This window comes from Oncorhynchus keta, chromosome 1 (genome assembly GCF_023373465.1).
Source record: "Oncorhynchus keta strain PuntledgeMale-10-30-2019 chromosome 1, Oket_V2, whole genome shotgun sequence".
NCBI classification, from domain to species: Eukaryota; Metazoa; Chordata; class Actinopteri; order Salmoniformes; family Salmonidae; genus Oncorhynchus; species Oncorhynchus keta.
Window position 1 is genome coordinate 68,013,346 of NC_068421.1, and position 27,464 is coordinate 68,040,809.

The 27,464-nt window shown below is 41.8% G+C and overlaps 1 protein-coding gene across 1 annotated transcript; it reads right to left on the reverse strand.

Annotated features, from left to right (window-relative positions):
- Positions 1 to 27,464, reverse strand: LOC118391708 (protein-glutamine gamma-glutamyltransferase K-like). Its single transcript, XM_035783212.1, has 14 exons — positions 27,186 to 27,464; positions 24,519 to 24,808; positions 24,219 to 24,410; positions 15,272 to 15,523; positions 4,310 to 4,428; positions 4,071 to 4,178; positions 3,738 to 3,915; positions 3,492 to 3,630; positions 3,184 to 3,376; positions 2,799 to 2,952; positions 2,383 to 2,667; positions 2,106 to 2,266; positions 1,815 to 1,951; positions 1 to 1,652 (listed from the first exon to the last, which is right to left on the reverse strand). Exons 2-14 carry the CDS (start codon positions 24,805 to 24,807, stop codon positions 1,508 to 1,510), a joined length of 2,352 nt encoding a protein of 783 aa, XP_035639105.1. The 5' UTR covers position 24,808; positions 27,186 to 27,464; the 3' UTR covers positions 1 to 1,507.

Genomic DNA, 27,464 nt, shown 5'->3' on the forward strand with positions numbered 1-27,464 from the left:
TTGAAGTGAAATAATTTACTTACATGGTATAATACAGTATAAAATGTAAATATCACATAAATACAATATCTTTTCTGTTTTCAAACCGTTAAAGCAGTTGCAGACTACTGTTTGTGATGTAGCTGCCATTACAGCAGTTTGTGACACTTCAGGGTTGTTAATTTTGTTAAGTGCCAAAGCTGCCATTTAGAAAAGCTAGCTGATTTTACTACAAAACCTGGGCTGGAGCATCGTTAACTTGACTTCATAATACACTCATGTTCATCAATTTCACATAGAATTACTTTTAGACAGTACCACTGTCGTGCATAAATACAGGTGGATATACAGGTAACTGCCAAAATAAAGGAAACACCAACATAAACTGTTTTAATAGGATGCCACCACGAGCTGTCAGAACAGCTTCAATGTGCGTTGGCATAGATTCTACAAGTGTCTGGAACTCTATCGGAGGGATGCGACACCAATCTTTAACAAGAAATTCCATAATTTGGTGTTTTGTTGATGGTGGTGGAGAACGCTCTCAGGCACTGCTCCAGAATCTCCCAGAAGTGTTGGGTTGAAATCTGGTCACTGAGACGGTGATAGCATATGGTTTACATAATTTTCATGCTCAACAAACCATTCAGTGCCCACTCGTGTCCTGTGGATGGGGGCATTGTCATCCTATGAGGGCATAACCATGGTAGGAAAATAATGGGCAAATTGGCCTGCCCAGAATTTTTATACATGACCCTAAGCATAACGGGATGTCAATTGCTTAGGAACCACACCTGTGTGGATTCACCTGCTTTCAATATACAATGTATTCCTCATTTACTCAAGTGTTTCCTTTATTTTGGCAGTTACCTGTATGTTTAAAAGAACTGATCTCTTAAAATCAACAATATTTTACGAGTTAATAACACCATAGCATTATTCAAATGTAGAGTGTAAGGTAACACACCCCTTCTAATAAGTATTAGAAAATAATATCTGAGAAAAAGCTGATTTTGTCATAGATATACAATGCTCTGGCAACATAACAAACCACTGTACACAGTATTTGTGCTTTACTGTACAGCATACTAAACAAACATTATTGTTCCCATGTGTCATATACTGTAGCTTGTGCTCTGTTCAGTAGGTAAGATACATTTTGAAATGTCATGCAATTATACAAGTTGTAATACCAATCTTGTAAAGACTGCAAACATATGCTTAGGCACTTTCCAAGGCACATTATATACAGGTCCAATCTGATATTGAGTGGAAGGGATGAAAAAACAATATAAGGGACAGGAATCCTCAAGTGGGAACATATGATGATTGAAAAGGTTTGTCTTGCATGGTGTTTGGTTTTCCTGTGTCTCAAACCTAGACTGTACTTTAAAACATCATAATGAACTCAACAGCAACATCAGTGCTCTGGTATGGAAGAGGAGAGGGTGGTGACGTCTTCTGTCATCCACAGTGATTATGCCTCAATAGTAAAGCAGACCAAAAGGGGTCTATGGTGTCCAAAGGCTCATTTCTCCTTGACATCAATGTTGGCGACGCCGTGAACTTGTGTGAGCTGCTTACAGTCCAGAGAAGCCACCAGTTTCCTGGATCCAGGCAGAGTAGGAACAAAGTGTTCCGTCAGAGTCACAGAGGAGTGACTGGCCACGTCACTGAGAGAGGAGATGAGAGAGACACTCAGACCTGTGCTTGTTCAGAACATAAAAGGACAGTGACAACATACATCACACATTGTGCACCTTCAGAGTCATAAGGACTAAAGCCGTGCTTAGATGAAGCTGCAGATAATGAACAGAATTATAATTGTTTCTCACCCAACAGCGATCTGTCGAACACTCTGCAGGCCCAGCCCCTCCACATGGAACACCACTCCCTTCAGTGTGCGTGGCAGAGGGTTAGTGAAGAAAATCTCAGCCGCCATCTTTTTCCCCACCACAGCCTCCCCTACCGGCTAGGAGGGAAAAGTATAGTAAACTGTTACCACTACAGAACATCTCTGAATCATATTATCAGTAGACAATATCAGACACAGAGAAAGACAGATTATATACAGAAAGAAAAATTCTGTAGATAGGATTAATTCAGTCTGTGTAGTTTTGTCTCACCTTAATGATGAGGTCAGGGGTGCGGAGGCGGAAGCTGAACTGAGTGGCAAGGACCTGCTGTGTCTCAGTGACCCGGACTGAGAGGGTCAGCATCAGAGCAGCCTGGTCCACTAGCTGGTCCTGATAGTGCTGGTACTCAAGGATCCACTCCAGGGTCTTTACTGTTAGGAGAGGGGGACAGGACAGGACTAGGGATCAGAAACACCTGGGCATGCAATACATAACACTGTCTGACTGAACGTCACTGATGTGTAATACAATATATTCATTGGCTCACCTTCATTGGCTAGCAGCTCCACAGGCATTTCGTCCTTCTTGACGGTGGCCTTGAGCACGCCAGTGTAGTACATGACTGCCACCTGGCTGTGGAGGTTGATAGTGCGTGGTAGAGAACTAGCATTTCGCATGACAATGTTCAGTTCTGCATCTCCCCCCATGCGTGGCCCCTCCCCATCCATGGTCACCTCTATTGATATATCCTCAGCGATTGGAGAGGAGTAGGTATCTGGTTTGGAACCATAGCGACTGGCAGTCTCCACAGCAATGCGTTCCTCTTCTGTGCCTGATAGAATGACAATAAAGTGGGAATTAATGCATTTTACCTTCTGGGTGCTTGCCTTGTACAGGAGTCTGCTTGTATATGTGTGTAATAAAACAATGCATGTCAGTGTTTGCACAGCTATGTGAAGCTACCTTCTGGGTGCTTGTAAAGGTGTGTGATATCATTGCGTTCATCTGAGCCCACAGCCTTGGTGCTGATACAGTGGCCCACTGCATTCTTCTCACTGTGGATCTGGGTGAAGGTGCCATCCAGGTTCCTCTGCCAGTATATCTTATCACTGTTCACCTACAGGACAGGTACAGCAGGAAGAGAAAGGTAGAGATAGTCGAGATGGAGGACAGCTGAGACTGACAGGGGCATGTGAGGTCATCACTGTGCATCTGAGATAGACAGAAGATTATTTGTGAAACGTACCCTGTTAGCATGGAAAGTTGAGGTCAAGCAGAGAAAGGTGTGATAATTACATCTCAGGTAAGACAAAGGAAGAAAGAGGAAGACACACTAGACTAGACTGACCTCGGCAAAGATGAAGGGTGAGTCATGTTTGAGGAACACTTGTCCATTGCGGATGGCGGTGATGGAGGCAGGGCCACAGCGGAAGGTGCCCTGGCTGGTCTCCTGGGGGGTGGAGTCTACCGCCTGCCAGCCACCATGACCTGGTGGCAAGTCTGGACGAGCCATCCAACAGTCGTTCCACACGTGGAAGTTCCTAAAGACAGAAATGATGGAGGGATGGGTTATAATTTAGATGGAATCTAGTAAATCCATATTGTAAGAGTGGTGTGTGATGACATGACTAAGATGATACACTGTATTCTACTAACCAGATGGAGTCAGTGTTGAGGTGATCGATAGACTCCAAATTCTCGTTGAAGTACACGTCTGTTGTCAGGGAGACATCTGTGTCATGGGCAGAGTTGAAGTTGGACACACTACGGGAGGGAATGCCCAAACACCTCAATACTGAAAGAGATGGTGAGAGGATAGGGGTCAATGCATATCAACCTAGCACCCTCTCATAAAAGTAATTTGATTTGATCATGTACAAACACACACATACAGTAACTAACCTGTGGTAGTGACCCCAGAGAAGACCCAACACTGGCCATATCTGACTGGTATGCCTCCGTCCTTCTGGTACTTCTTCAGGATGTCCACACTGCCACTCCAGGCTGTAGGGGAAGTCCCTCCCACATACTTCCCTGACCAATTACCCTCCACGACCCCACAATCATCCGGGGAGTTGATCTGGGATGAAGAAGATTACAGGTTCACATTGGATTCAGTTTAGAGTTGGAATAAGGAGGTGCCAGTTTGGGTGGACATTGATTGGACTTAGAAGTGATGTTAGAGGTAATAGTGTGAGGTTTTTAAGACACCTTGTGTTTGTGAGGCGAACTCACCATGGCTGAAATGACTCGGACTACATTGACAGGGTCTCCCCAGCCTGAGGGGGGGGTTACACTCTTCTCCAAAACATACAGACAGGCATCCAGGATCCCCTCATCAAACTGAGAAATAGAGAGGTAGAGATGGAAGGAGAGAGAGAAGCATTGACAATGATAGAAATAAGTTAGTTGGGTCTGACTTACTCAGGCCACATTTTCCCATCACCTGACTGACAATCTTTATGTTCCTTCACCTGTCCATAGTTCCATGTTCTTGCACCAATCTGGTTCTCTGTGCCATAGTAAAGCCTGCCGACGTCATTCAGGACATACTCATTCTTCTCATCCTCATCGTCCATGTACACCGTGTCATCTGATGAAGAGAGAGAGCGGTCAGATTCAGTTATTCAAAAATAAAACAATTCCATCATGTCATCTGCGGTTAAGGGAATTTTTATCAATGATGACTAATTATGTATACATTTCAATCAGGATGTACTAATCCGAATACTATTATGTTACTGTATATGTACTAATCAGAATACTATTATGTTACTGTATATGTACTAATCAGAATACTATTATGTTACTGTATATGTATGAATTTCCTGTCTTAATCTTAGTACTGAATATAATGTGTGTGAATGAATCAAAGATTAGAACAATGACGGTCTGTTCCTTGGTAGGAATGAATTAACTAAATCTTCAGACTGGCTAGAATGCTTATCTACACCGGAAAACCTTGGCTCAGCCGTAAATTATATTAAATTGGTAGGGAGACAGATGTGGGAAGGCTTGAGATACAGCCTTTGTACTGGAACGGAGATGGCACTGGTTGGTGCTGAAACTAATGACATAATTTTCAGTTTATAACCTGTGGTAAACTGTATCGTATTCAGTACTCTCGTGAATAAACTCTGCTGTTTGACTTTAAGACTGGGCTCTGTCCATTATTATAGAATAAGGGTCTTACAAATCCTTATGAATTGACAGTGTTTAATTTTAATTGGGTATTAAAACATAAAGGAATTAAATTGCTCTAATAAATTGGTCCTTCGAGCCGGATCTAAATATCCGTCCCTGCCATCTGGAGGACGTACGCCGGAAAAGTCTTGCACGTTAGTTAAGACCTGGCCTCTGAATTGAGGTTAAACAAACAGGCCGGTATACACCCCAGAAGACAGGGACGGTGACTAGATCAAATGAACAGTGCTTTTCCCAGTCGGCAGCAGGTCAGTAGCCTTTATTCTCAAATTTGGGAGGGATTATTTGGGATATTTTTTATTAAATTTTATAAAGGAGATTGGATTTAATCAATGATAGGTGCTTGAATATTCTGAACAAATACAACGGGTTTCTACCTTGGGTTTTAACCAAAATCGATAGGAAGGAAACAGGCCTGAAATTGACCTGTGGTAAGGTGCACTACCATAAATAAACTAGAGCTTAATAAATCCTGGTTTTGCAAGCCGGAAGGTTATTAAGGAGAGATATAGTACGCATTGGGGAATTAGGACGCTTGTTCCGTACAAATAGGATAGCCATTAATTAAAAAAACATACCTAAATAAAGTTTGAACCTGAGTAGTCTATCTGTATATGGGAAGTAGTCTGACTATCAAGAAGTAGCAGATAGATATATATATAAAGTCCCAAGGAGAATATCCTACCAGTGAAATGTAATGTCCGATCAAAAGTAATCTATAGATGAGGTTTCCGGGAAGGAGAAATACATACTGATTATCTTTAAAGAGACACCCACATAGTCAGACAGAAAAGCAACTAAAGTAACTAAGTAAAGGTAAATTGCATATTCATAGAAATACACGCACATAGAATGTAAAATTAAATATAGAAAGGCATAGATAAGTGATTAAATACCATAGCTACTAGTAACGGTAAGGATGGATAGAAATTCCTCAAAGGAAGTGTCAGAACTAACGGGAGACGAGCGTTATATGGAACAGAGAGACAAGAGAAACATTGATTTCGGTCTAAGATGGAGAAAGAAATATGATTTTGATGGCCGTCTAAAAGTAGAAAAGCTGGAATCACTTAAAAAACAGATACATAAGGAATGTGGAAAAAATGTGAAAAAGCAGAATAAACAGGGGTTATACACAGCCAGAGTTTGGCTTTCAGAAGCAAAACAGAGAGTTGGGGGCGCAGAAAATGTTAAATCGAACAAGAGTCAAGAGGCGCTGCCCTCTGCTCCCGCAGATGAAAAAGTTAACCAATTGGGTGGAGGTGAGGGTAACAAACTATATCCTTCTCGATTATACCAAGAATACAGAGGTAATCCAGTCGATGAAATAGTGGTTGTAAGAATACGGCTGCAGGAGCTACCTGCGAAATTACCATCCATATATGTGAACCCTGCTGAAGCCGAGGGAAGTATAATAGAGTTAGAAAAGGGAATAAAGTCGAGAAAAGTGGATAAGGTGAGTCAAAGAGAAATATAAAATGTTTTAATTGTAACGAAATTGGACATTTCGCCCGGAGTGTAACACTCACTGCAAACGTCGTCACCAATGTTGTAATTTAACTGAGGGAAGGTCAGAGGTGACAATCGGGTAAAAAAAGAAGGGTCAGATACAAAGAGAGCGAGATTAAGGAGAATCCTAACTGAGGGAAAGCTTTGGGTCGTTAAATTAGGGCTATTTCCTGTTGTCCAGAGGCCGGAGTTACAAATTTAAACAGAGAAAATGGGTCTATTTGAGGAGAATCTCAGTCAGTTCCATAGTGAGGGTGGTATAGTGGTGAGCGTAGCAGTCTTACAAACTGCAGTCCACGGTTCGGTTCCCAGCTGAGGCGGTTAACGAAAATTGATTTTAGATTGTAATTCATGTATTTGTATGTTTTGCCTGAAAAAAATAAGGTCGCTAGTGTTTGTAAAACGTATGAACTGAACGTTTAATATGCGTTTTAGATTGAAATGAAAAAATAAGTAATTAAAAATAATGGCGAGAAATTTTAGTTGTAATACTCTATTTTGCCCAAAATGATCTGCTAGAATAATGTATTGAGATGGGAGTCGCATTTAAATAAATGTATTATAGAAGAGAAAGTCACCTAAAGTTAAATGTAGGGAATAACGGAGAGATACGATAACCAGAATGTTATATTTTTATGAATCGACGGACATACGATAAATTTAAACAGAGAAAATGGGTTGTGGCATTTAGAGGGAAATTGTGTGCATTATAGCTTAGAGTTACTTTTCAAAAGTGGCTAAAAGTTCCAAATACATTTTTTTTTAAAGGGGCTAAATATCGTAAGGATAGTCTGAAAAGATGCTACAGCTAGTAACAGAACTGCTAGGCATTCAATGGGGCTATATAGTGCGACACTTAGGTAAGATAGGTAAGAATAGTTTAATCGTAAAAAGTTGTGATTGTTTTCCCAGTATTGATTTTTGGTTAGGTAACGCCAGTCAATTCGAACAAGAATTTAACGTATTCTAAAAACACTATCTGTTTTCATTACGGGGAACAAGTAAATTTCTTATCTTAAAGGGACCGTGCATGTTTATCACAGTGGTTTGAGTGTATGGCAGTGTATAAAATATTTTGGGACGACAATTTGAAGATAGACTGAATGAGTTACATGAAACTTCGAGGATTTAAAACGAATGACGTGAAGGGATTATCATAATTATTAGGTTTCGTTGTTGTAGTAAACGTTTGGGTTAAGGGGATTTCCCTGTTACCAGAGACAATATATCTTAAAGGGGTACACTCACATGGATTATTAGGAGTTTTAATTAGACAAGTGAATAACGTATTGGGAATAGAGTCGTAATTAAAATACTAAGTCAAAGACGAGACAGTTACTTAAATCAAAATGAATTCTAAATAATAACGAAGAGACAATAACGATTTATGCCTATCGAAATGTTTTTATAAAATTAGCGAATTTAGAGATATTGGTTGGTGTTGTAAATTATAATTCAAGATTTGAACAGATGTGATAAATTAGGTTTGGTTTATCGAACAACAATTATTTACAATTCATTGAAAGTCGTTACGGATTGGGTCGAGGTTGAGCGCTTTTTGATGACATCACTCGCAAGGCACTTTTGTCGCCACGGAAATTATGTTGTGACTAGGGGTAACGGAGAAAATTGTTTGTCTTTTAGAAGGAAAATGCGTGCATTATTGTTTTGAGTCACTTTTCAGAAATTGATAAAAATGTCCAAATACATTTGTAAAAGTAGTTTGTGAGTCGTCAGGAAAGATGCTAAAAACTAGCAGCTGATTCGTTAGGTGGGCATCATAGATTTGTGGCGTTTATTTGGACTGTATTAGGCTATGAGAAAGGGAGACTGGATGTCAATCGTAAAACATCGTGATAATGGATTCTGATGGTTATTGATTCCTGGTTTGATTGTTTATGTAACACCAGTGAATTTGAGCACTGTTTCCATTATGTGGAACAATGTTAGGTATTAATGTGAAAAAGCAACCTCTATAGAAAAACACAATGGCATATGTTTCGGGAAATTAGCTAGGTTAGATTTGGTTATTTGAGCTTTTGCCCTGATACGTAGACATCTGTAACAGGGGCAAGTTGTTTTTTTCTTGAGGAACTAGCAGATGTAAACGTGAGTCTCTGAGTAATTTTGTCATCTGAAGCATTATAGTAGTGAGCTTTTGTATAGTTTGTTTTTTTGCTGATAAAAGTGGTTTGTTTATTTGGTTACTGGTTATGGTCAATTTTAGGGTTTGATTTAACTTAGTTAAACATTGTATTCTGGTGTGTTTAAGTAGGATTCCTTATTCGGGACAGATGGAAGTTATCTAAAATATGTAAATTGAAGGAGCCATGGGAGAATGCGATTGCATTTTTATTAAATATCTGGGATTAAATTACGGATTTCTTACACTGAGAAATGTACGACATTTGCGGCAGAGGGAAAAAGTAATACATTGGATAATAATGTTATCAGGTTAATTGTATCTAAGGGTAGCATGTTAATTTAAGTAAACATATACATAGACGTTGTTTAAAATGTATGATTAATAATTTTAGTCAAGGGGAATTATCATTAGGTTTAGTTTATAGTTCACTTTTGAGTTTCTGAATCGAAGTAGCATAGTGAATGCTAGTTAGGCGTGTTGTGTTCTTCTGGGAAAATTGAGGTTTAGGTGTCTCACTTTTAGATGTTTCCTGGGATTATAATCTTGGGGAGAGTGGGGAGATAGCGGCCATAAACGACCAAATTGAAAAAGGCCTGGAAGTTTTGATTATCCATTAAGGTTTGCAAATATATACACATAAAACATTTGTTAGGACTATTTGTTTTAGTGCAAAGGTATTTTAAAGAGGCACGCTCACATATGGAACTTTATGAGTTTTTATTTTATGAGTTTTAATTACACAAGTGCATTTTTTATTTTAAGGGGTTCTTTAATATGTCTAAGGTAGTATGAAACATGACTATAAAAGGGTGGTATGACCTATTGACCTTATCATGGCTGTCTTTTGGGGTCTGATCAGCCCCGGGGGAGAGCCATTTGTATAATGAATTGTGGTCAGTTGGGTTACTAATTTTAGGGTAAATTAATTATAATGGAGTTTTAGTTTGGGTTTAGAATTATTGTTTGAATCACTGAAGAGAAAGTGTTTCAGGATTCTGTTTTACAATATTATAATTTACTAATCCTACGTCATTATTTAGGAATATAAGGTTGTTACCTGGGCAGAGCCAGGTATCAAAAAGGGGGTGGGTAAGTTAGTGGCCTATTGGATAAGAAACTAATAATTCAAATTTTAAAAAATTAGCTAATAAATAGGCATAGAAGTTAAAGATATAATCAGATAAAACATATGAGAAACTGTTTGTTAACCAAGCCTGTATGTTCAGGATTTTATGCATTACAGGTGAACTACAGGTGAAGTCACTCAATCCAGTCCCAGAGGCTTGTTGGGGGACCATACCAAGGACTCCTGGTGACAGCTAGCTGAAAGTGCTACCCGGATTCATATCGCACGGCGGGAGTGTAAGACACATTCACACTGTCGAACAATAAACAGTGTTCGAGAGGAGAACTGGAATTAACAGAATTCGGGGCCATCTCTCGAATGAAGTAATCCTCCCTGTCCTATTACCCTGTTTTTGTTCATAGAAGTGCAGGTGTGTCTGGCTCTTGCTAGTGATGTGTTTACATTTACATTTACATTTAAGTCATTTAGCAGATGCTCTTATCCAGAGCGACTTACAAATTGGTGCATTCACCTTATGACATCCAGTAGAACAGTCACTTTACAATAGTGCTCTCGGGGAGAGGGTGGGGCTTCACATGGAAGCTGTTCGTCTGAGCTGTCTTATCGTGGGTGCCATATTCCTGATATAGCATGTCCTACTTGAGTATGCGGAGAGTGGTAATTTGACCCATGGTTTAGACGATGAGGATTTTGTTCCAAAACAAGCATAAGAGATCCCTAGATCTGGGTAGACAGGAAGTTAGAGTAGAGGTTGGGAAGGATCTCTCAATGGAGTATTATGTAGACCAAATGGGGTCTCCAACTACATGGCAGTCTAGGACTCTGAGCCATTATGGCATATATCGGTGCAGGTTCCCATATTGATCGTGGACACAGGTCATAGCTCATTTGAGAGAGAGGGCTATATGAATCCACTCACTCAATATGGAAGAAGGTGGAGTATAGTGAAGGTTAGAGTTTTTGATTGTAATCCGGAGAGAGGGATGTATTGCATAAAGATACGCCTAACCCTTTAAACAGAAATGAAGGAGGATCTAGGGTTGTGGTATGATGGATATGACCAGGTCTTGATATACACCCTAGTACGGTTCTGGGTAGAGGAGTTTAGGCCAGTATGGTAAAGCTGTTCACGAAAGCAGGAATGCCAGATAATGACAGTTGCATTGACTTGCACGATTTATATCCACAGGTTCCTCCCTTTACAGCAGGGGTGTCAAAGTCAAATGGACGGAGGGCCAAATAAAAAATTTAGCTACAAGCCGAGGGCCGGACTGTTCGAATGTTCATTGAAAAATTTTTTTAAATGACGCATATAGTCTAGTGAACCTAATTGAACCTACTGAAAACCTAACAAATATATTCCAATATGATCAGATAAATAAAGCAATATTTTCTTATGGCTCTGTCAGTAATCTTTAATTTTCAACAGACACAAAAGACAAATTTCCTTTATATAAAAATCCCCATAACATGAACATTAAATGAAAGAAACCGGTATTCAAGGCACCATCAGTAGCCTATATTTTCTATTTTAGCAAAAGTGGGCTAAATTTACTTCAAAGAAAAAAACAATAATAGCAATTTTCTATCATCCACTCAACTGAAATATTTTAAAAATATAATTGGATTGAAATACAATAAAATAAAGTGCAAAAATCTATTAATCAAAAACAACACTTTGTTTAAGGAGAAGTAACATGCAGTGAAAACAAATATTAAACTTTAACTTTTAAACTTGAACTGAGTAAAAACTCTAAATATGTGATTGCACAGTAATGTTCACTTGTTTGAGGTTGAGGGTGATACTTGGTGGTGTCCCATCTTTTCCACAAGTTCATCAATGTTCGGGGTAAGGCTCTGAGCTGAGGAAATCCTCAGAATTGAGTGGAGGTGTTCAGCAGTAAGTCGACTTCTGTGTGATGTTTTGTTCAAGTTCATCAAAGAAAACAGTTGTTCACACAGGTATGTGCTGCCAAACATAGACAACGTTTGAGCAGCCTGGATGCGCAGCTGGGGCATTGTGTCGGGGGAGGAAACGGGCGAACTCCGCAGCACCCACTGCCGCATATTTTGCCCTCAGTGCATCATTGCATTGGAGGTCAATCAACTCCATTTGGAGGTTTGGTGGTGAGCTTTCCACGTCAACAGCAAATGGGTTACCGAGCAGTTCCAACCTGCTTTTTGTGCTTCAAAGTCAGCAAATCGGTGTCGAAAGTCAGCGGCAAGCATACCTATTTTATCAGCCAACTGTGCGCTCGGGAACGCACTGGTAGAGAGCTTCTCTTTCATGGTCTGGCAGCTGGGAAAGTGGCTCAAATTTTCTTTCCGCATCTCGTCTCCCACAGAGTCAGTTTGGTTTTAAATGCCTTCACTGTACTGTACATATCAGAGATGACACGATCCCGACCCTGCAGCTGCAAGTTCATTGCATTCAGATGACTCGTAATGTCACACAGAAAAGCCATTTCACACAGAAACATTTCGTCTCGGAGTTGTGTTGTGTCTTTCCCTTTGCTGTCCAAGAACAGACAAATCTCCTCACGAAGCTCGAAACATCTTTGAAGCACCTTTCCCTGGCTTAGCCATCGCACCTCTGTGTGATAAGGCAAATCACCATGCTCCGTTTCTAACTCCGTCAGAAATGCCTTGAACTGGCGGTGATTCAAACCTTTGGCTCTGATAAAGTTAACTGTGCGCGTGATGATGCTCATTACATGCTCCATTTTCAAGGCTTTACCGCACAACGCTTCCTGGTGTATGATACAATGATAAGCTGTCAGCTCACCTGTCGCGTTTTCCTCTTGCATCTTTTCCCGTATCTTCGCCACCAGTCCGCTCCTGTGTCCACACATCGCAGGTGCTCCGTCGGTTGTCAAACCCACGAGTTTTTCCCAAGGCAGCTCCATCTCATTTACACATCTTGACACCTCTTCATACAAATCATGCCCCGTAGTTGTGCCATGCATAGGACGTAAAGCCAAAAACTCCTCTGTCACGCTTAGGCTGGAGTCCACTCCGCGGATGAAAATTGACAACTGGGCAATGTCAGAAATGTCGGTGCTCTCATCCACAGCCAAGGAATATGCAATGAAATCTTTTCCCTTTTTCACAAGCTGCTCTTTTAGATTGATGGACAACTGGTCTACTCTCTCGGCAATGGTGTTTCTGCTCAGACTCACATTTAAAAAGAGTTGCCTTTTTTCTGGGCAAACTTCGTCACAAACTTTAATCATGCAGTTTTTGATGAAATCCCCCTCCGTAAATGGCCGGGCTGATTTAGCGATCTCTTCTGCCAAAATAAAACTGGCCTTGACAGCAGCCTGGCCTTGTGATTTGGCTTTTTTGAACAGAGCCTGTCGAGATTTGAGGCCTCGTTTTAATTCCTCTGCCTTTTGTAGCCTTTGTTCCATGTCCATATTCTTGTTTTTGTCCGCGTGTTTCGTTTCATAATGTCGTCTCAGATTATACTCTTTCAGTACCGCCACACTTTCTCCACACAGAAGACACACAGGTTTTCCAGCTACCTCCGTGAACAAATACTCCGACTCCCACCTTGTTTGAAACCCCGGTTCTCAGTGTCCACCTTCCGTTTTGCCATTTTTGATGGGTATCTGAAAGTTAATTTTACTGTGATGCTGACAACTGCTGTGCCAATAAATATTGAAATGAAGCAGCCTACTGCTCGGTGCGTCACCGTTGCATTGTGGGAAATGTAGTATTGGTGCGTGTAAAAGATCTGCGGGCTGCCGGCTTGCTGCGGTCTGCGGGCCGGTTCTAATAATAAATCAAGATCATCCCAGGGGCCGTAAAAAACCTTCTCGCGGGCCGGATGTGGCCCGCGGGCCTTGACTCTGACATATGTGCTTTACAGTGACCGGAGGAGATTATTACCGTTTGGCCCGGTACAGTACTCTTGGGAAATGATGTCAGGGCGAGGTTTTACCAGGCAGATTGGACAGGATTATGCTCCCTTGTACATTTGGGAATGCCTCTCACACTCATTCAACACCAAGACATTAAGTTTAGCCAAATGGGAGAAAAGAGCTACTCCATCTGGGTCTCTTGATGACAAAGTATACATTGATAACATTGGGGTTCCACGGGGTACCAGGTGAGTTTAAAGCAAAATCGGATCCTAGCAGGATTAGAGTTAAGCATTTCCGGGTGGTCTACTCTCATTAAGAACGTGGACTGGATTAATTATATTTATTATAATCAACAGCGCTTTAACAATTATACCATAGATGCTATTAAAGGTTTTGCAGAACAGACTGAAGCAACCAGCCTGATGGCTTGGCAGAATAGAATTGCATTAGATATGTTATTGGCTGAAAAGGGAGAAGTATGCGTGATTATCGGGACCATGTTTGTGCTTACATCCCAAATAACACAGCTCCGGACGAATCAGTGCCTGAAGCCTCAGCTGGTTTGACCACCCTGGCTCACGGTTTGACAGAAAACTCTGGGGTGGATACTTCTCTGACTAATTGGTTTGATAGTATGTTCGGAAAATGGAACAAATATTATGATCACTGTATTATGGGCTACATTCACCTGTGTGACTGTTTTAGTTTTATGGGGCTGTTGTCTAATTCCGTGTGTATGAGGCCTTATTTCCAGGACTCTGGAGAAATCGATGACAATAGATGGTGAGGTACCAGCGGATTCCAGGTTCTGACCCGTGGAGTGCTGAATGTATGTTTACATTTCAATCAGGATGTACTAATCAGAATACTATTATGTTACTGTATTTGTACTAATCAGAATACTATTATGTTACTGTATATGTATGAATTTTCTTTCTTAATCTTAGTACTGAATATAATGTGTGTGAATGAATCAAAGATTAGAACAATGACGGTCTGTTCCTTGGTAGGAATGAATGAACTAAATCTTCAGACTGGCTAGAATGCTTATCTACACCGGAAAACCTTGGCTCAGCCGTAAATTATATTAAATTGGTAGGGAGACAGATGTGGGAAGGCTTGAGATACAGCCTTTGTACTGGAACGGAGATGGCACTGGTTGGTGCTGAAACTAATGACATAATTTTCAGTTTATAACCTGTGGTAAACTGTATCGTATTCAGTACTCTCGTGAATAAACTCTGCTGTTTGACTTTAAGACTGGGCTCTGTCCATTATTATAGAATAAGGGTCTTACAAATCCTTATGAATTGACAGAGTGTTTAATTTTAATTGGGTATTAAAACATAGAGCAATTTAATTCCTTTAACATCAGCCTGAAATAAGGGTGGAGTGGACTATGGAGAGTCTCTGAGTTTACAGAAGGGTGTAAGACTAGATCTTCTGAATGACGCATATTTCCTTTATTACACAAATATATGGCTTACCTGACCGGTTAGATTATGTTTCATTATACCACCCAGAGATCTATTATGTTGGGTGTGAGTATTATTTTTAAGAGTCAGTGGGCTGAGAACAGGGATAAGCTCTCTTTGTATTAACTAATTTAATCTCTCTCTCTCACCGTCACACCAAGGGTTAAACAGCATGCGGATGTCATTCCCTGGGTCATGTGTAGATGTGGCCTTGCCCTTCGGGCTATGCGTTGCCACAGTGAGCTGGTATCGGCCAATCATGGCAGTGGGCTGGGAGTTAACAGACAGCTTGATCCTGTTGCCGTCCTGTTTCACGATCTTGGCCTCCCAACGGTCATCCTCCAGCTCCTCAACCAATGGGATGATGACATGGGTGCCCTTTGCCACTGTAGGCAGGGATCCTGTCCCATAAACACACAGACATATTACTCAGTGGGATAAGAACAAAATGTGGTGTAATTCTGTGGTGCAATATCTCTTACTATTTTAACTGAATTGATCACTTTTTGCAAAAAATGACATGAAGTTGCTGTCATTTGTTGCTATCTTGAAATTTGTTTGGGCAAAGCTGCCAAAAACAAGAGTTTCATATCGTAATAAAACTTTTCACAGACACACGTTAGCTCATTTCCTGTACTTAGTTATAAACCCCATCAATGTATTCCCTCCCAAAGGAGTTCTACAGTGCCTTGCAAAAGTGTTCATCCCCCTTGGCGTTTTTCCTATTTTGTTGCATTACAACCTGTAATTTAAATGGATTTTTAGTTTGATTTCATATAATGGACAATACACAAAATAGTCAAAATTGGTGAAGTGAAATAAAAAAATGAAAAACACGTTTAAAAAAATATATATATTGAAAAGTGGTGCGCACATATGTATTCACCCCCATTGCTATGAAGCCCCTAATTAAGATCTGGTGCAACCAATTACCTTCATAAGTGACATAATTAGTTAAAATAAAGTCCACCTGTGTGCAATCTAAGTGTCACATGATCTGTCACATGATGTCAGTATATATACACACCTGTTCTAAAAGGCCCTAGAGTGTGCAACACCACTAAGCGGCACCATGAAGTGCAAGGATCTCTCCAAACAGGCCAGGGACAAAGTTTTAGAGAAGTACAGATCAGGGTTGGGTTATAAAAAATATCAGAAACTTTGAACATCCCTCAGAGCACCATTAAATCCATTATTAAAAAATGGAAAGAATATGGCACCACAACAAACCTGCCAAGAGAGGACCGCCCACCAAAACTCACAGAACAGGCAAGGAGGGCATTAATCAGAGAGGCAACAAAGAGACCAAAGATAACCCTGAAGGAGCTGCAAAGCTCCACAGCAGAGGTTGGAGTATCTCTCCATAGGACTACTTTAAGCCGTACACTCCTCCAGAAAAAAAGCCATTGCTTAAAGAAAAAAATAAGAAAACACGTTTGGTGTTCGCCAAAAGGCATGTGGGAGACTCCCCAAACATATGGAAGAAGGTACTCTGGTCAGATGAGACTAAAATGTATATTTTTGGCCATAAAAACCCCCACTATGTCTGGTGCAAATCCAACACCTCACATCACCCCGGGAACACCCTCCCCACAGTGAAGCATGGTGGTGGCAGCATCAATGCTGTGGGGATGTTTCTCATTGGCAGGGACTGGGAAACTGGTCAGAATTGAAGGAATGGTGGATGGTGCTAAATACAGGCAAATTCTTGAGGGAAACTTGTTTCAGTCTTCTAGAGAATCGAGACTGGCACGGAGGTTCACCTTCCGGCAGGACAATGACCCTAAGCATACTGCTAAAGCAACACTCAAGTGGTTTAAGGGGAAACATTTACATGTATTGGAATGGCCTAGTCAAAGCCCAGACGACCTCAATCCAATTGGAAATCTGTGGTATGACATAAACATTGCTGTACACCAGTGGAACCCATCCAACTTGAAGGAGCTGGAGCAGTTTTGCCTTGAATGGGAAAAACTTCCAGTGACTAGATGTGCCAAGGTTATATAGACATACCAAAAAGACTTGCAGCTGTAATTGCTGCAAAAGGTGGCTCTACAAAGTATTGTCTTTGGGGGGTGAATAGTTATGCACGCTCAAGTTATCTCTTGTTTGTTTCACAATAAAACATATTTTGCATCTTCAAAGTGATAGGCATGTTGTGTAAATCAAATTATACGAACCCCCCCAAAAATCCATGTTAATTCCAGGTTGTAAGGCAACAACCCTTCCCACAACTACTTTCTGGGAATGGTAAAGGACAGTTGCTTGGCTTTGGAACATTCTCAGCACAGTTAAGGAACTTCACAAAAAAACGGAATATTCATGGTGTTTTATTACTTTAACAGAATGTTTTCTAAAAGTTCAAACATGGCTACATTTAAACAGTTCTCTGAAATCAAATAAATCAGAGAATGTTAAGAAACAATGTTCTTCTGTGGGCATTTCAGTACTTCAGCATAACATTTCCTACAGGTTTCCTCATTGTTCTATTAATAGTCATGCTTTGAAATTGTTCAAAGAACATAAAGAAACAACGTTCTTCTGTAGGAATGTCAGTACTTCATCATGTTTCCTACAGGTTTCTTCATGGTTCTATTTAAAGCCATGTTCTCAAATTGTTCCAAGAACGTTAAGGAAACTGTCCATAAAACCACAAGAAAACTTATGTTATTTTAAAACAAACATTCTGTTCTCAGCATCAACAAAACTCTCTCTATCCTCTATCGTGTTAAGTGTGTTCAGGTGTGTTGGCCACACCCACTAATTGGCCACACCTGATCTTAATGAGTGCATGTTTTTTTGAAATGGGGTCCCCCCACCTGGATGTCTAGGTCCTAATTGAAAGGAAAACCCCAAAACCAGCAGACACTAGGCCAGCGTTTCCTAAACTCGGTCCTGAGGATCCCAAAGGGTGCACGTTTTGGTTTTGGCCCTAGCATTACACAGCTGATAAAAAATAATCAAATCTTGATGACTAGTTGATTATTTGAATCAGCTGTGTAGTGCTAGGGCCAAAACCAAAACGTGCACCCTTTGGGATCCTCAGGACCGAGTTTAGGAAACCCTGCACTAGGCACTCCACGGAATGATTTAGACACCCCAGGAGTAGACTGAAACAAACAGCTTTGTACAGTTTCATTTGGAAAGTATTCAGACCCCTTCCTTTTCCCACAATTTTTGTTACGTTACAGCCTTGTAATAAAATTGATTACATCGTTTTTTTAGCCTCATCAATCTACACACAATACCCCATAATGACGAAGCGAAAATGTTTTTTTTTTAGAAATGTTGGCAAATTTATGAAAAAAATAATAATAATAATAAGTATTCAGACCCTTTGCTATGAGACTCGACATTGAGCTCAGGTTCATCCTGTTTCCATTGATCGACCTTGAGATGTTTCTACACCTTGATTGGACTCCACCTGTGGTATATTCAATTGATTGGACATGATTTAGAACGGCACACACCTGTCTATATAAGGTCCCACAGTTGGCAGTACATGTCAGAGCAAAAACCAAGCCAAGAACCCAATGGTCACTCTGACAGAGCCCGAGAGTTTCTCTGTGGAGATGGGAGAACCTTCCCAGCTTTGACTTGAACCCAATCGAACTTCTCTGGAGAGACCTGAAAATAGCTGTACAGTGACACTTCCCATCCAACCTGACAGCTTGAGAGGATATGCAGAGAAGACTCCCCAAATATAGGTGTGCCAAGCTGGTAGTGTCATACCCAAGAAGACTCGAGGCTGTAATCGCTGCCAAAGGTGTGCTTCAACAAAGTACTGAGTAAAGCGTCTGAATACTTATTTAAATGTAATATTTCAGTCTAAAAAACATTTTTTTCATTATGGGGTATTTCTATTTGTTACAGATCACCATTAGGCAGCAGCTACTCTTCATGGGGTGCGGCAAAACTAAGGCAGTTATACATTAACAATAGATTTCACAACATATTAAGTGTGTGCCCTCAGGCCCCTACTCTACTACCACATATCTACAATACAAAATCCATGTGTACGTGTGTGTATTGTACATATGTTTGTATGCATGTGTCTGTGCCTTCACAGTCCCCGCTGTTCCGTAAAGGTATATTTTTAAATCAAATTTTTACTGCTTGCATGGGTTACTTGATGTGGAATAGAGTTCATGTACTCATGGCTCTATGTAGTACTGTGCACCTCCCATAGTCTGTTCTGGACTTGGGGACTGTGAAGAGACCTCTGGTGGCATGTCTAGCAGGTATACATGGGTGTCCAAAATGTGTGCCAGTTGTTCAAACAGACAGCTCTGTGCATTCAACACCTCTCACAAATACAAGTAGTACATTAAGTCAATCTCTCCTCAATTTTGAGCCAGGAGAGATTGACATGCGTATTATTATTGTTAGCCCTCTGTGTAAATCCAAGAGCCAGCCGTGCTACCCTGTTCTGAGCCAATTGCTATTTTCCTAAGTCGCTCTTTGTGGCACCTGACCACAGGACTGAACAGTAGACCAGGTACGACAAAACTATGGCCTGTAGGACCTGCCTTGTTGATTGTGCTGTTACGAATACAGAGCTGTGCTTTATTATGGACAGACTTCTCCCCATCCTAGCTACTGTTGTATCAATATGTTTTGACCATGACAGTTTGCAATCCAGGGTTACTCCAAGCAGTTTAGTCACATCAACTTGCTCAATTTCCACATTATTCATTACAAAATGTAGTTGAGATTTAGGGTTTAGTTAATGATTTGTCCCAAATACAATGCTTTGTTTTTTTATTATATTTAGGACTAACTTATTCCTTGCCATGCATTCTGAAATTAACTGCAGCTCTTTGTTAAGTGTTGCAGTCATTTCAGTCGCTGTGGTAGCTGACGTGTATAGTGTTGAGTCATGCGCATACATAGACACACTGGCTTTACTCAAAGCCAGTAGCATGTCGTTAGTAAAAAAAAAGTAAGGGATCTAGACAGCTGCCCTGGAAATATCTGATTCTACCTGGATTTTGTTGAAAAGGCTTCCGAACACCCTCTTGTGGTGTGTTAGGCAGGTAAATCTTTATCCACAATATAGCAGGGGGTGTAAAGCCATAACACATCCATTTTTCCAGCAAAAGACTATGAACAATAATGTCAAAATAATAACAATAACAAAACAGCGCCCACAATCTTTTTTTCGTACATTTCTCTCAGTCAATCAACAGTAATTTGTGTAAGTGCTGTGCTTGTTCAATGTCCTTTCCTATAAGCGTGCTGAAAGTCTATTGTCCATTTTTTGTACTGTAAAATAGCATTGTATCTGGTAAAACCATTTTTTCCAAAAGTTTACTAAAGGGTTGGTAACAAGCTGATTGGTCGACTATTTGAGCCAGTAAAGGGGGCTTTACTATTCTTAAGTAAGGGATTAACTTTCGCTTCCCTCCAGGCCTGAGTGCACACGCTTTCTAGTGGGCTTAAATTGAAGATATGGCAACTAGGAGTGGTAATATAGTTCGCTATTATCCTCAGTAATTTTCCATCCAAGTTGACAGACCTCGGTGGCTTGTCATTGTTAATAGACAACAATACTTTTTCACCTCGTCCACAAAATTACAATGCTTGTCTTTCATCATTTGATCAGTTATACTTGCTGTCACGCCTGCTCCCGCTCTTCCCCCCGGCGCTCTAGGGTGCCAGGCTGCCCTGCACTACACACTCCTGCCACCATCATTTACGCACACCTGCCTTCCCTGGTCACGCGCATCAGCGATATTGGACTCACCTGGACTCACTCAATCACCTGTTTTATTAACTCCCCTATATTTGTCAGTTCCCCAGCTCTGTTCCCGCTGCTGCATTGATTGTGATATGTCTGTGTTACCCGTGTGCTGACGCTGTTCCTGTCTTGTTCCCTATTAAATGTTTGACTCCCCGTATCTGATTCGCCTCTCCAGTGTCATCCTTGTGACAGAATGCAGCAGCCAACACACAAAGCATCAGGGAGTACTGGCGTTCCGGTTGGTGATGATGTCAGTCCTGGGTCGCTGCCGATGGAACCGGGGGTGCTTAGCCAGCTCGTCGGGCTTCCACACCCTAGCCTGCTCAAGAGGTTTCCTTGCCCAGGTTGGCTCGGAAGGCGCCCATCCCCAGTCGGGCCTCAGCCGGATCGTCAGGTCTTGTTCGCCCAGCCGGCCTAGGAGTTTTTTTGGTTTTGTTGTTGACGGAGTGGATTCCGCCGCCGATGGAACCGGGGGTGCCTAAGCCAGCTCGTCGGGCTTCCACGCCCTGGCTGGCTCGGCAGGTTTCCATCCCAAGTCATGCCCCACCAGATCATCGGGCTCCCTCACCGCAGCGGGATCGACAGGATCGACAGGCCGTTGTTTCCCAGCGATCCGTCCAAGACCAAAAGCTTCATCCCTGTGCCTTCATGTCTCAACTCTTCGGAGAGGAGTTATGACGTTGGAAATCGGGAACTATCTAGCAGTTAAGATGGCTCTGGAGAACCCACTACCCTGGGTGGAGACACTGGCTGAAAGATGGGAGGTGGAGACACATCCATTTCCGGTATGGACAGATCATAAGAATTTAGAATACCTCCGCACTGCCAAGCGCCTCAACCCAAGGCAAGCTCGTTGTGCTCTGTTATTTACCAGGTTCAATTTCACCATCTTCTACCGCTCAGGGTCAAAAAACGTGAAGCCGGAGGGGGGGGGGGGGTAACCGGCTGTTTGTTCCCGATTCAGTTTGGCCTCACCTTTCTAGGCTTACTTGTCATCCTGGCACTCGTCGAACTTCATCAATGCGTCTGGTGGCCCATCATGGTTCCTTATGTCTCGACCTTCGTCACCGCATGCATGGTATATGCGCAAAGCAAGACTCTGTGGCAAGCTCCGCCTGGCCTCCTACAGCCACTCCCTGTCCCTCATCGCCCCTGGTCCCATATTTCCCTGGATTTTGTCACTGGGCTTCCTCCGTCAGATGGGAACACCACCATCCTCACGGTGGTTGACAGATTCTCCAAGGCCGACCATTTCATCCTTCTTCCCGAAGTTACCTTCAGCCAAGAAGACGGCCCAGCTTATGGTGCAGCACATCTTCCGAATCCATGGACTCCCGGTTGACATTGTCTCGGACCGGGGTCCTTAGGTCTCGTCCCAAATCTGGAAAGGCGTTCTGCACTCTTATCGGTTCGTGAGCCAGCCTGTCATCTGGGTTTCATCCCCAATCTAACGGCCAGTTGGAGCGAGCCAATCAAGATATGGAGACGGCACTCTGGTGTCTTGTTGCCAGTAATCGCATCACCTGGAGTCAGTAACTGATCCTGGTGGAATATGCCAGGAACACTCTCCCCTGCTTGGCTACTGGACTCTCCCCCTTCGAATGCTCCATGGGGGTATCAGCCCATGTGAACATACCTTCAGTCCAGATGTTCGTCCGCCGCTGTCGGCTTACCTGGAAAAGAGCTCGGCGGTTTCACGAAGTCTCTCCTAGTTCGGGGCGGTGCTGGCGTTGACGTCTTCTCAAGACCACCTCCAGGTATCTGTTGACAAACACCGGTCTTCTAGGATCCATTTTTCATTTTCCATTGGTTTTGTCTTGTGTTCCTACACACCTGGTTTCAATCCCATTCATTACCTGTTGTGTATTTAACCCTCTGTTTCCCCTCATGTCTTTGTCGATTGTTTTATGTCAGTGGCTGTTTGCTATCGGGTTGGGCAGTACATTTAGGCATGTTTAGTGGTTGTCCACTCCATTACACTCGTTGTACTCTCCTGTGCCTGACTTCCCTGCCACCTATACACACGACTCTGACACTGTGCCACATTGTCTTGTCTGTTCAAGTCAACCAGCGTGTTTTTCTCGTGCTCCTGCTTTTTCTATTTTCTTTTGCCAGTCCTCCCGGTATTGACCCTTGCCTCTTTCTGGACTCTGTACCTGCCTGCCTGCCCTGACCTCGAGCCCGCCTGCCACACTGTACCTCCTGGAATCTGAACTGGTTTTGACCTTTTGCCTGTCCACGACCATTCTCTTGCCTACCCTTTTGGAATATAATACATATCAAAGAACATCTGCCTCCCGTGTCTGGTTCTGGCCTTGTGCCCTTATAGAAAACGTTCAAGGAACCAGAGTAAAACCTCCCTGCAACCTATTAAAATAAACATTCCCAGGACAGGCAAGACTTTCACTTTTGTTCTCAGAACGTTTAAAAAACATGCAGTTTTACCAGTCAGGAAACGTGTGGCTTTGTTCCCACAACCAATGTGAAACCAAAAACATTCTGTACGTTCCCAAAACTTCCAAGGAACCAAATGTGCTGTCCTGCCACAATAGGGTGTGCTTGAAAAAACAAGTAGCGAAACTATATCTTCCTCAAACACACACACGCACACACACACACACACACACACACACACACACACACACACACACACACACACACACACACACACACACACACACACACACACACACACACACACACACACACACACACACACACACACACACACACACACCTACAGTCCACCCACAGTATACTCATTCTAAAGCTCCATACAGTATCTGTCCTGCATGTTGCTGTTCTATAAATACCAGCATGGCGTAGATGGTGATTTGCTGCCTGTCTATTAATACACTGGCTACCACCCAGCAAGCTTAAGATCTCCTCATACAGTATGGTACATACTCATACTCTAAGATAAAGTTTACAATCAAGAAGCTGAAAGGGCATTGTGAATTGAGTTGGTGAGCTGGTTGGTGGTTATTAAAGCTGTTTATGGTAGGCATTAGTCCTCAGTGGAAAGAGGAGATTTGAGCAGGACTGTGAGATATTCTCCTCTAAAACACTGGAGACTTGCCACCAACCACATGGATGAATCAGTTACCATGGCGATAACCACCAAAACATAGTGGAGGCACAGGGCTTCAGAGACACAAGCACACACAAAGAAACACACGCTCATACCCGTAAACACACAACCACTTAAAGTTACTCTCAGAGTTTGCATGATTGATTATAAAGGGCTTGCTGTTATCATGTGCACTTATTAGCCCTAGGGATTCCCAGAAAGGGGACGACGAGGCCATTGAGTCATAGTAGCCTATCATGATTCTGCAGAATGTCTCACTGACCTGTCTTAAGCTCCAGGTGGAGTCTGTCTGTTTTGGGGTAGTAAGGTCGTGAGAGGTCAAGCCACATCATGAAGGTATTCCCCCTGCGGATGATGAGGTCATCACCATAGTAACGGTCTGTGTGATGCTCCAGGCGGTTCAGACCCGTCTTGGTTTTCATCAGGTCTATGGACCGCACTGTCAACAACAGCTCTGAGACAGGGATATAATGAAAGAAGGCCATTTTAATGTCAACCATTTTGTCACAAATGCCACAACGTCTAGCATAGTAATAATAATAGTTTTAAAAGAGTAAATTACCTTCGAGCTCACTTCCACCAGTGACTGGCTTGTCGCCATTCATCCCTACATTGTTGTCGACATCCGGGATCCCAGTCACGACCATATCTGTGATGTCATAGTCATCGCTCAGTCTTTGACAGCAGCAAGGACAGATCTTACGCAACCATTGTCGACACGCCCCCTCCTCTGTGTTCTCCTCCTCTGGTTCCTCCTTCTCTGGCTCATCCTGCCCCCATCCCAATGTGACTGATGGGAACCTACCCACATTAGACAGAGAATGTCTGACTGACAGCATTTCCACAGGCATCCTGAGAATTAAAAAAAACAGAGGAGCATGTATTGTTGTCATTTTGCTTGTGCTTAGTATTCTATCATCAATCCAGATCCATCCGATAACTTTTGAACAGATGTCGTTATAATTGGTCAATTTGCATCACAAATCAAATGTTGTGCTCTCATGAGTGCATGAAAGCTAACTAGCATCTCCTTATCATGTGTGTATGTTGTTTTCCTGTCCCATTGCTCCTTCATCTAACTCTTTCATTCTTATCCAACTTTGTCATAATCCTCTTTGTAGAGGCCTATCCAGTCACTTCTTTAGTCCCTCTTAAAGTCTTTCCCACACTCTGTCTGCATTCTTGCCTCTCACTAACTGTTGCTACATAGTGACAGATCACAGTCTCAACGGGGTAACACTGGAAGAGGGCCGGCTCATTCCTTACCTACGTGCCAATGAGGACAATCAAAGAAAGGAGTGGAGAAATGGAAGATAAATTATAGGCAGAGAAAGAAAGGAATGCTTCTTCTTCATTACTAATGCACTTAACACCTCTGCCCTTAGACTGAGAAACAACTGGGAAAGGGAGAGTGAGAAAACATTACACTGATTTTGAATTCGTAATAGAAATTGAGCAACTGCTGAGATGGAAAAGTGGGATATAGGAAATCTAACTAAAAATGGAAATACCTAACTACTGCAAAGATAACTTGAATCCTGACACGAGCAGTATGTACATGGATATGTACACATACTGTACATTCAAACACATAATATGTACACACACACACAAACCATTAAAGACATACGGACACATGCTCATACATATACACAATGATAGGGTAAGAAGTACACCACCTGCCCCAGTGCCAAAAATATGAATGGGTTGAGGGCAGGATTGTACGGAATGGGAATGTGTTCCATTTGAGAATGGGTGAATGTCCAGCTTGCTGGGTGGCATTTAGCCATGTCCAGTAGACCTGCTCTGTATTGTATCTAGCTTGTAAGTGCAATATTATTACATACAGTGGACAGACGGAAAATGTACAACGAATGAATTGCCGCTAAGTGTGGAGGAGTGTACCTCAGAGCTTGAGTCACTGCAGCTAAATATTTTTTTATGACATTTTGTGAAACAAGGGAGGGCCAGAAACCACACCCCAATGAAATTGAGGAATCATTTTCACTTATCCAGAGCTGAAAGAATATGCTCACCATCTAATCTGCCAGGAGTGAATGTTTTGCCTGTGGCTGTGAGCATGTTTCAGATGTCTGTTGGTTAGGCATGGCTAGACTTTGACTGATACAAAGAAAGGAGTAGACCGTTGAAGCATGAACCCTCACTGGTTGACTTGATTACATACAGTACTGTAGAGCAATCACTGTTGATAGGGTTTGCCCTCAGGCTTGGATCCAGCTACAGTAGGTGGTAGATGTGCAGTAGTGTCTAGTGTAGTAGATGTATGTATTTATATGATGAGGGTGGGACTGAAGAGAGAGATTGAGATAGTCATACTGTAAGTCAAGTATTGTAGGCTGGTGAGGTATGCATGTGAGTGAACTCTTGCCTACAAGTGCTATATATACTGTATATATACATGTATATTTATATTCCAGACTTTGCTATTGCTTGTTCTGAACTTTCTTAATTGCTTTCTTTTTGGGATTTGTGTGTATTGTTTTGTATTTTTAGGTATTACTGCACTGTTGGAGCTAGAAACATAAGCATTTCGCTGCACCTGCGATAACATCTGCAAAATCTGTGCACGACCAATAACATTTTATTTTTGAATTATTTGTTTCTTTGTTATTACCTTTCTGACATAATACTGCAGAAAACAAGCAATTAAAAATAGCAAGGCAGGTCACAAAATAACAGACCAATTCACTATAATGACACACAGTAAGCACTATATCATACAATAAGCACAGACAATAATCGAGCTAATTACCACACCGTGTCATACTGTTTTTTTTGTCCTTTTCCTTAGTCACCCTTTCTGTTCTGTGAAAATCTGTTTTTCTATTCTTTAAATTACAATGTTCTTCAATGTGGACAAATACCTTTGTTATAACATTGGGAATCTATCTGACACTGAACAACTTGTATAGACTGCTGATAAAGCCACTAATTGATTGGCCAAACAAATTAGTTCACGGTGCATGTTACTTTGCCAGAAGCCAATCACAGGTGAACCCCGACCAAAGACATAGTTTCATCTCCCATCCTTTTCCTCAAAATGGATGAGATGATCTGTGACTCATGGTGTGAACAAAGACATAGTGAATTGTATTTCACAATGTGTCAAATGCCACTAAGTTTAAAAACAGCAGGCTATCTGGATGAGAATTAATTGAATTCATGAATCATGATTTTAACTGTCAGACATTTACAGATATTCACTTACTTTGTAATCTATGTGTTGAGTTCTCCGATGGGTTAGTGTTTGTTGAATCCCCACTGGCAGCCGCTGACTAAACAGTCCTGTGCGCAGGTCAAATTAATATTGCCGTGGTATGCTGTTTGTGTCCTCTCTTCTTCACAGATTGTGCAGTCTTCACACTGTGTTGAACTACTTAGTATCCTCTTTGAGAGAACTTTTAAGCTCAAGATTATGAGATAGACAGTAGAAAAACATTCCTTGCCTCTTCATTCTCCTCCCCTAGTCCATTGATACAGTATGAAG

Bases quoted from the DNA above. Each gene is read 5' to 3' on its own strand.
- LOC118391708 (XM_035783212.1), bottom strand. From the start codon at position 24,807: ATGCCTGTGGAAATGCTGTCAGTCAGACATTCTCTGTCTAATGTGGGT. The intron at 4,179-4,309 runs GTGAAGGAACAT...TCTATTTCTCAG, and splicing joins GAACATGGAACTATGGACAG to TTTGATGAGGGGATCCTGGA. The intron at 2,953-3,183 runs GTCAGTCTAGTC...CCTGTCCTGTAG, and splicing joins CACCCTTCATCTTTGCCGAG to GTGAACAGTGATAAGATATA.